The 10,631-nt window shown below is 36.1% G+C and overlaps 1 protein-coding gene across 1 annotated transcript in view; it reads left to right on the forward strand.

Moving 5' to 3' along the window:
• LOC107573475 (stonustoxin subunit beta-like) overlaps window positions 1-9,137 on the forward strand; it is a 57,587-nt gene extending 48,450 nt beyond the window's left edge. Inside the window, exons 6-7 of the mRNA XM_016259908.1 lie at window positions 2,628-2,722; window positions 8,441-9,137. Coding sequence (XP_016115394.1) covers window positions 2,628-2,722; window positions 8,441-8,776 — 431 coding nt within the window. The 3' untranslated portion in view covers window positions 8,777-9,137. The remainder of the gene's footprint in view (window positions 1-2,627; window positions 2,723-8,440) is intronic.
• Window positions 9,138-10,631: the final 1,494 nt, after the last annotated feature.

A 10,631-nucleotide genomic window follows, 5' to 3' on the forward strand; every position in this document is an offset into this window, starting at 1 on the left:
TCTCTCTATAGATATATTTTTCATATCTGTAATAAGGCAAGCATACACGGAGTTTCGAAGTGATGCACTCAAGTTCACAGAGACCGAGACGGCAGAAAGCACATCCTGTTTGCTTTCATTAGTTTACAAAAGCGCAACGCTTCGTTGTTATTCTGAGTGCACACGAATAAACGTAGAGTCTTTACAGATACAAAAGATGCATTACTCTTATCTGTACGACCAAAAATTATTAATATATTTTAAGAGCAAATGATCTTTAAGCTGCCATGTAAAGTTGCTACTACATGCATATTTCAGATGATAAGCCATATTTGAGGTCAATGAATGTTAGGTAAGCATATGGATGTCCTGCCCGATGTACTATATTACCACATAAACCAGGGGCCATATGTATAAAGCTGCTCAGAGTAAAATTTTTGTCCTAAGTGTGTCAAAATTCTTAGAATGACGTAATTTTACTCTTATTCCTAGATTTAAGAATAAGAGTGATTCATAAAGGTTCCTAAGTGTTAAGACTAGGTCTCAGCTCCTAAATTATTTAAGAGAGCTGAAGAGGTCTCCTAAACTAGTTAGGAGTAACAAGATGGCAGCACAGAGGAGGAGACGCACACTTTCCAGCGAAGATATGACATATTGGAGATATATGATGATATGTTGATAAAACGATACAAACTTGATTGTCAAGATCAAAAAGTCTTTTTTTTTTGTGTAACTGACAAAAGTAAGAAATTTAATAACCTCTTCCACTCAACAAGTCAATGCTCTAACTGCAGAAATGTAGTAATTAAATTTTTTTGGCTGTAAAATTGGAGAAATGCAGCAATGCACCGGTGATGACACAGTAAGCAGGGTCTTACATATTGTGGCACTAACCCCACCAAACACAACAGTGGCCAAAAGTGATGTGTGGATTTTATTACACTTAAACCACTAAAATACAAAGGGGAAAAAATAACACTGACCAGTGTTGCCAACTGCTTTCAATCGAAAATAGCTAAAACGGGTCACTTAATGTTGCTAGATGACCTCATAAAGGTGAGTTCACTGATCTATATTTATATTTATATAGATCAGTGAACTCGCCTTTATGACGTCATGGTAGAGTCTCGGAATGTAGATAACATTTGTCCAAGAAATTGATTTTGTTATTAGGTTTTTGAAAAAAGTCTCTAAAGGGGTGAGGAAGTGTAGTGACAAAAATCACTAAATTGGCAACACTGGCACACTGACTACAAAATAAGTTATTAATATTTCATTGGTCCTCTTGTTTTTGCATGTGTTCATAATTTCTTTGTATGACAGCATGCCAAAAATTATGACCGCACAATTTGGCATGTTTCATTGCATTATCATCACAAATAAAACAATTGACTCTTAGCAACTATGCAATATGCTTACAAAATCTTGAACATTCATTTATTTATTTATTTTAATTAAGGGTAAAATTTCCTAGCCCGGACCTCACTTTTGGCCACTACGATATGGCAATTAATTAACTTTCCAACTGACTGCCAAACCATATTGCAAAAACAAGCCACTTTTATGAGGATTGTGGGCTTTCATGGAGTTGTTGGAGCCACTGGTTGAAATCATGTTCACATCATTGCTCCAATTGTAAACGAGGAGACATACCAATAGAAAACGAAGCATCAGTAATAATTTGTGATAATTTTGCACAATGCAAAGCATTAAAAAAATACATTTAAATATTAAAATGTTTCAGTGTCTTAATTAAATGATTTCATTGTAGAAACATTAAATGATTGGTGTTGTGCTGCTGTGACTTTACATGTGTAGTCTCACTATTGGCTGATTCAGAGGTTGAGGTCGGCCATTTTGTGTTGATATCATTGTAGTCCTTAGTTCACAACACTTGCTGCTTTTAGCTTCTTTATAAAAGTCTCCTACTCTTAGAAAAGTCCTACTTTTTACTAAGTATTTTTTGATACTTAAGTCAAAGCTTAAGACTATTCTTAAGAGCATTTCTGAGAAGTTTTATACATACGGGCCCAGCCATTAACGATTTGTCCATCACAGCCTGCGTGATTTCGCCACTTATTTTTTTCTTTTTTCTGCAACTAAGCGACTAATAAAATTTTGTTAATATGCATATAAACAGCCTTTTAATTATTAGCAGAGTAGAATAATCATGGCTGATAGTAAGACACGCAAACATAAAAGAAAACCAAACTGGACGCGAGAACAGCTATATATTAAGGATATAATAAAACATTTGGAGTTGGGATAACCTCCAAACCAAAGCCGATACCTTTTTAAAAGCTCATTATTGTAAAAGGTTTCTAAAATTTTTATATTCCGAGGCAGATTGCTGGCAACAGCCATTTTAGGATAGTTCAGATTTGGTCTTAGTGACTTAGGAGTCCTCTTAACACTCCTAACGTTTCACAGATTTAGGAGCTAGTTTTAGTGCTAAAACGCTTTGTGAAACACTCCCAGAACAAAACTTTAGGAGTCCTAAATTTAAGACTGACACGCCCATTATTTTAAAGATTTTCTCCTAAATTGGCGAGTTATGAGCTACTTTTAGCCTTAAGATGTTTTGGGAATACGGGCCCTGTTTTCTACTGCTGTGTTCATGTATTCATTGTTTTTTCCTCCTTTCTTAGTGCCAATTGCAGGTGGGAGAGGGGGATATGAAACCAGCTTTATAACTCCTGTCCTCAGCACCATTAAGAAGATCAAATTTTTTTACGATATACAGGTGGGTAGAGTAACCAAAATTGTATTCAAGTAAAAGGGTAACACTTTACAATATGGGTCCATGAACAATCGTGTACTAATACCAAAATTAATACTTAATTAAAAAACGAACTAATGATTATCGGAATCATTAACTAATCATATGCCAATGAAGAGCTATTCTTAACTACGACTGGAGTCATATTGGATTTACACATGAATAATGAATGCCTTAATTGCATGTTAATACATGCTTGTAAGTTAATGTCTTTAACAATTATGGCTAAACTTAATCAAACAGCCTCTTTAAAAAGGAATAAGTAGTACTATGATTGGGAAACAAATTTAAATCATAATTTGAACTTTTGTCTCCAGGTTTGTCATAAACATTACTGGATTGCACATGTCTAGCTGATCCTCCTCATCAAATGTAGAAACTACTAAACACACTAATATGTGATCTTAATCTGTTTTGTGTAATTCTCTTTCCATTCAAATTCACCCTACTGTGGTTTATGCACAGTAGGCTGAATAAAAAATACAATTAAATCTCAAAACCCACAAAGAACATTTGTGGAAAAGTTCTTAAAGAAATGACAAATGGGATACATCCTATAATTATGGTCAGAACATTTGCTGGGTATCAGTACAGTTCACTCTCCATCCAGACGCAGGTCATGATGATACTGTACATCTGCTCTCTGTGAATACTTATGTTAGTATGTGTGTATTTGAGAGTAAGTTTAAAATAATTAATCAGCAGTATTTAGTAATTAGTTAACAGTGAATTCATTATGATTGGGCCCCGTCAAATACAGTCATGACAAAATAATGCATTAACTAGGCATGAGCTGATGTTAGTGTTTGAGTGAACAATAATCAAATAAACAGGGTAAACAGGTACGAAGAGAGAGAGAGAGAGAGAGAGAGAGAGGGCCTATACTATTGTAAAAACAATATTTACAAAAATGTTCTCCATATTAGAATGTTTCTGCCTAGTGTTTGCGGCTCTGTGATTGGAGGTCCAGCAGTGAAATTACAGAGAGCCAAGCAATAGTAAATCAATGGTAGCCTAATTTTAAAAGACAGAAAAACTGACCAATCATATCTTTCCTCTTGTTATCACTAACTTTTTGACAAGTTCCACCTGCTGTGGGATCTTTATCGAAAATATATATTCAGCATATGCTGATAAACTAACTAGCTATTATTCACATCCCGATGGAAACCGCAAATTATTTATTGGGCCACTGTGGCAATGATAATATTATTTAATATAAACACTGCTTGTTTGTAATGAAGTGTCTGTCGCTAAGTTGTTTTGCTATGAGCGCTGTCATGATGTGTTGGCTTACATTAAACATTACATTTGTTGGTGTTGTGCACAGACCGATTGTGTGATGATGCATTTGTAATGAGGATTTTCTTTGACTTAAATTTAGCTATGTTTTATTTTGGTGATATCAGTCACTCTCGCTGCTCTGTTTTCTTGTTGCATTTCTGAAAGGCGGTCACACACTGGACGAGAAGCGCAGCACCGCTGCCGTGCTATGCGTGACTCTAGGGCAAATTATCACACACCGGACGCGTCGCGTTCAGTTCAAGATGGCAGTCCAAAACCTTGAATCTACTCTCCAAACAGTCAAACATTCACTTCAAGAATGAGCAAGTGGTGTCAATGAGTTTGAAGTTCGGTGATTAAAACAAAACAGAGTAAACAGAATGAGAAAGTGCGGTCTATTGTAGTCAAACCACAGAGGCCAGTGGTGCCGCTGGTGCCGCTGGTGCGTGTGTAGAAAACAATGTGTTCGAATATTAAAGACATGGTGTGGCACAGCACTGCGCTTCTCGTCCAGTATGTGACAGTATTAAGGCTGGAATAGCCTCTTGTTTCAAAGGTGGAATTGTCAAAGATAACTTTTAGAATTAAACTCTGTAAGCTAGGCTGGAAGTCTGTTTTCCTCCCAACGAGGGTAGAGGGCCAAGGTTCAAAAGTCACGGTTCGTGGTTCGCATGGTGTAGTACCTTTATTATTTATTTACATCATTAAACATATTTAGATTCAAAAGAAAGCCCACACATGCCTGTCAAGACAAACATAAGGCACATTTACATGTAAAATATGAAGCATCCATAAGCTAAGAATAAACAATGCATATAAAATCAAATGACAAAACAATACAGTAAATTACTGGACACAACTTAATGAAAAATCCTAATACATCACACATGCAAACGTGACTTTATTTATTAATTTGGTTTACAAAAAAAGGCCAACGAGCCAAGCGAACAGCTAGGGTGCATGACTAATGAGTGTCCCACCAGAAACAAACCCTACATACTGTAGTGCCTGTAGATCTGTCTAATCAAACGTAGAAAGCCGATACCCCGCATCGTTTGTGTCCAGACAAAGAGACACAGACAAATGAACAAACAGAAAACGGAAAATGGAGATATCAGAGAAGGATATATATAAATGAGGTAAATGTATCTAATTAAGAGAGTATTAAATATTTACATCTATAGCTGCTGTGCACGAGCTGATAGTGAGACGCGGAGTGAATTGCGTGCGCAGCGCGGCAGAGACGTGTGCTTGTTGAGTGCATCCTTTGTTCACAGAAATCTCTGGCAGTGCCGACCCTACCTAATAAGCAATATAATCGGTTGCATAGGGCCCCTGTGGCTCAAGGGTTCAGACAGTAATACGTGGTAATAATAATAGCTTTGATAAAGTTTGCTTGTGTCAGTCTTGTGGATTAATATTTAAAAATGAAGAGTAAGTGATGAATTGTGTTTGCTGTATCATGTCTTACCAGTTTAATTTGGCATCCGCGAGCACTTTGAAGACACTGTCAACAAAACAACGGTGCACTGTGTTATCGTGGGCACTTCAAAATATGTTAAAATTTCTGGATGCCTTATTGTCTGAATTGTTTGGATTTTAAGAACGCATATTAGCTTAATTTTCATTGAACAGTTAAATTTTACAACACTGCATGTTTGCTGCATGAAAATTCGGTCTAAAGAAAATCAGCAGGGCTAGATAAAAATGCTAGCTCACTCTCTGACAGTAGGTGGCGCATATGAAACAGCAGAAATACTGTGGTTACCATGGTTATCCCTGTACACCAACATCCTGTTTCTGACTCCTGCTTGTGACTGAGAAGAAAGGAAGTCACAACAGTATTTAAATGTTTTCAAACAGACATTAAGTGGCATTTATCAAACAGCAGCAAATACTTAAATACTTTTAAAACATTTAAAATACACTTATACATTTTTGCATTTTAATCTGGACTAAAATATGGCAGCTCAGAAAATATATTATTTTCTATTAATAATAATAATAATAATAACATATTCTCTATTGTAATTTTTATAACACATTAGCAGGTGTTTTCACCTTATTAAAGCATTAATCTCACTAAACTTTGATACATTTCTCTGAAAGTAGTTTGCTTAAGTAAATATAATTTCATATTTATGCCTTGAAAGATAATTATACTGAGTAAGACAATCTGATAAAACAATAAGGTGTCAGTGTAGGATGTATATGTCGGGGTGGGGGTGGTTAGGTGAAACAGCGGGGACTGGGGGCCCCTTTTGAAAATCTGCTTGGGCCCGCAAAATGCAAGGGCTGGCCCTGATCGCTGGAATGTGTGTAGTTTGGTTGGATATATTACACATATTACTAGTTGTAAATGACGAGAGAGAGAGAGAGAGAGAGAGAGAGAGAGAGAGAGCACGCATTTCTGTTGCATCATGCTGTTGACTGCTGATCACGCACCGAGCACACATGCATCTTTTTGATTAAACCTAAATCGCATACAAGTAATGAACTGTTAAGTGATGTGTGTATAACAAATGGTTCCCTAAATTTTTACATGAAAACGTGTAATTACTGTGCTGATGCACTGGACAGCACTAACCTGTTCAGGACACAGGATGGGACACGCCCCAGACTAATAACTACCACTAATAATTTGATCTGTTTTGATGTTTAGTTTTGACAAAACATACATTTGATTTTATGTTTAGTCAAAACATCTTTTCCCTTACGAAAATTAAATTGAAGTCAAAGTGCCAAATAACATGGTATTACTACAATAACCATGGTTTTTGGTTTTATTTGTAGTAAAACCATGGTTAATTTCCGTAAGGGTTCTTCAGGGGACCACAGTAGAGTTTGCTCCTGGTGGGAAACTCATTAGCGAGGCGCTCTAGCTGTTTGCGTGCGCCCGGCACATTAGCTTTTTGTTGCTATGGTCATGCGTGAATTTCAATATAATACAAACCCGATTCCAAAAAAGTTGGGACACTGTACAAATTGTGAATAAAAACAGAATGCAATGATGTGGAAGTTTCAAATTTCAATATTTTATTCAGAATACAACGACATATCAAATGTTTAAACTGAGAAAATGTATCATTTTAAGGGAAAAATAAGTTGATTTTAAATTTCATGGCATCAACATCTCAAAAAAGTTGGGACAAGGCCATGTTTACCACTGTGTGGCATCCCCTCTTCTTTTTATAACAGTCGGTTGCTTTGGTAAACTAAATTAATAATTAATGTCACGTTTGCATGTGTGTTGTATTGGGATTTTTCATGAAGTATTATTTTGTCATGACTTTACTTGACGGGGCCCAATCATAATAAATTCACTGTTAACTAATTACTAAATACTGCTGATTAATTATTTTAAACTTACTCTCAAATACACACATACTAACATAACAAGTATTCACAGAGAGCGGAGGTACAGTATCATCACGACCTGCGTCTGGACTGTACTGATACCCAGCAAATGTTCTGACCATAATTATAGGATGTATCCCATTTGTCATTTCTTTAAGAACTTTTCCACAAATGTTCTTTGTGGGTTTTGAGATTTAGCCAGAGGGGATGATGGGAAATGTAGTGTGCTGAGATGACTAGTTTTGTGACAGGCATGGTGAAAGGAGCTGGTTAACTGGAGACAGATAAAGAGGCTGTTTGATTAAGTTTAGCCATAATTGTTCATTAATACATTAACTCACAAGCATGTGTTAACATGTGGAGAGCGTGATTTGACCAAGTACAACATGTTCCTGGATCAACATCCTTGTTGATCCTGGAACAACATTCCAATCAACCAATCAGAATTGAGAGATAACTTTCAGGAAATGTCAGTTTTAGGCTTACGATCATGGTTAGGTGCTTCTACACACTTGTTAATCAGCTATCATTTCACACTGATTTTAGGAATAAATTATGGGTAAAGTCAGGTTTAGGGGTGGGGATTGGGTTAAGTCTGGATTTTTGGACAGTAATGTTGATCCTGGAACATGTCTTACTTGGCAAAATCACGGCGACCATTAACATGTAGTTAAAGCTGTCGTTATTCATGTGTAAATCCAATATAACGCCAGTCGTAGTTAAGAAAAGCTCTTCATTGGCACATGATTAGTTCATGCTTTCGATAATCATTAGTTCATGTTGAATTAAGTATTAATTCAGGTATTAGTACATGATTGTTCACGGACCCTTATTGTAAATTGTTACCAATAAAAGTATTAAATGTAATGACAACTCAAATAGCGACATACTGCTTAGCACGATAAGGATTATGGTGAAGTCAGTTAACTTTTTGCTTGTCAGTGTTGTACAAAAATGTAATTTAATGGATTAAAAACAAAAAACTTTTTTCCTGGTTCCGAGTTGGAAATAACATGTTCTTCATTGTCTGTGTTACTGCAGAACTACTTGGTGATCAACAGGTTCAAAGGGATCCAGGCAACTTTCAATGATGGCCACATGTTTACATTTGGTGATACTGAAAATTTTTATAATAAAGAATTGGTATTTGACAATGATAAAATTGTCTCTGCAACATTGTGGCCAGATAAGGATTACCAAAGAACCTGTGGGTTGGAAGTTGTGCTTGAAAATAGCAATGGTGAAAGAAGAACAGAATCCATCAAGTGCAAAGAACTGGGGAATCCTGTGAATATTGATTTGATGACTGGAACGTGTTATGGGATCACGGCCAGATTTGGAAATGACATTGATTCTATGGGCTTATTCTTTATTTAGATGCAGATAAAAGGAATGTCTGTTACTGACAGTCTTGAATTAAACTCATCAAAATTTCTAAAGACATACTGAAGTTAACGCATGTATCAGATTTTTAAAATAAATGTCAAGTAGCAGATTTGCATCAATAATTTTGCTTACAATTTTACTTGATTTCTAGTATCAATCAGATCGTTAGAATGTTTGGTGTTTAGATAAAAGGAACAAATATAACTTAAATTACATTAAAACATAAATTAAATGTATCAAATCTAAGAGCCAATCAATAAACAGTGATTGCAGTAATGGGGTATTCAAAATTGTTTTTGGTTTTATTATCAATTGGGTCCATCTTTATGTGCCTTTTCTTTATGATGGAAGTACAGATAACCTCGATTTACTTATATAATGCAAAATAAAGAGTTTAACTTGATTTGACCTGACACAAGCCTCTGAGTCGTTACTGTGTTTTCATATGACCAGTTATTGTAGTTGCTCACAAATGTATTATTATTATTATTTATTTTATGTTCACAGTAAATGCTTAATTGAATAATAGTGTGCATTAAAAAAAGAAATACTGGCTAGAAAGAATTCAAGCTCATTTTATGATCTACTATAGTCCATATTTCATTTTAAATTTACATTGCTTTACAATGGCTGAGATGTCATTTTGGATGGCAGGGTAACAAAGCAGTCTGAAAACAGCCTTAACTACATCTTCTCAAAGCTGTCACTGCATCAACTGTGTCATGCAGCAGTTTCAATCTCATGTGCAATGGCACACCCAGAAAACGTGTTGAACAGTTAATCTATAACACTGCTGCTCATTCAAAACGGAAGCACAAAACTCAACAAAAAAAGAGCAAATCTCTTCAATTGTAACTAATCAGGCAAACTTGTACTTTATATGCACTCACAGTTCCCATGCCATTAACAATACATTGCTGCATCACTAAAGCAGCTAATGCAATCCATGGGAAAAGAATGATCCGAGGAAAAAAAAAAACTCAAACTGTGGGGCATGGGTCAAAGTCCACAAAAATACTTGATGCTGGTGCTTTGAATGGGTGATGTTATGCATTGCCGAACTGATTTGTGTCAATGTTCAAGCGCCAACGGATCGCCTATGCAAATACCTTAGCACAGACGCAAGCCAGACACATTCACGCAACATGGGAAAAGTAATGTGATTAGCTGTTGTCACTATGATGGTTGTTACATTGTTATAATACATCAGTGAGGATTAAGGGTAGAGTTATGGTTAGGTTATGGTTATACAGCTTGTACAGTAAAAAACATTATTTCAGTGAAATGGGAATCTGTCGTGTGTGTGTGTGTGTGTGCACGCTTAAAGGGATAGTTCACCCAAAAAAGAAAATTTGCTGTTCATTTACTCACCCTCAGGCCATCCGAGATGTAGGTGACATTTTTTTCTTCAGTAGAACATAAAAGAAGATTTTTAGCTTGAAGCGTAGTCCTTGGTGATTCACAGAATACAATTCAATGGCTACATGTTATTGAGATTAAAAATTTATTCAGTTCTCATATAGTGTAATCGTTCAGCGAACCATTTTCATCTGATAATGTCCATGCAGTGAAACCAACAACATTGGTTTACTTAATTGGGCACACTCAATTTTGAAAAAAGGCAACAGCAGCAAGGAACTGCAACTTCAATCAGGTGACAGGAATGGAGAAAAAGAAAAACCTTGGGATGACCTTGGGAAACCAGGCTCAATCAGGGGCCCAGTTCTCCTCTGGCCATTAAACGGACATGGTCGAACATGCATTAGAAACAGATTGTGAAATGGCATCACTCAGAGAATTTCATGCAGTACCTTCTGGTTGAGATAAAGTGACGTGACATGTGGCC

The sequence above is a fragment of the Sinocyclocheilus grahami genome, unplaced genomic scaffold, assembly GCF_001515645.1.
Source record: "Sinocyclocheilus grahami isolate Dianchi unplaced genomic scaffold, SAMN03320097.WGS_v1.1 scaffold1955.1, whole genome shotgun sequence".
Taxonomy (NCBI): domain Eukaryota; kingdom Metazoa; phylum Chordata; class Actinopteri; order Cypriniformes; family Cyprinidae; genus Sinocyclocheilus; species Sinocyclocheilus grahami.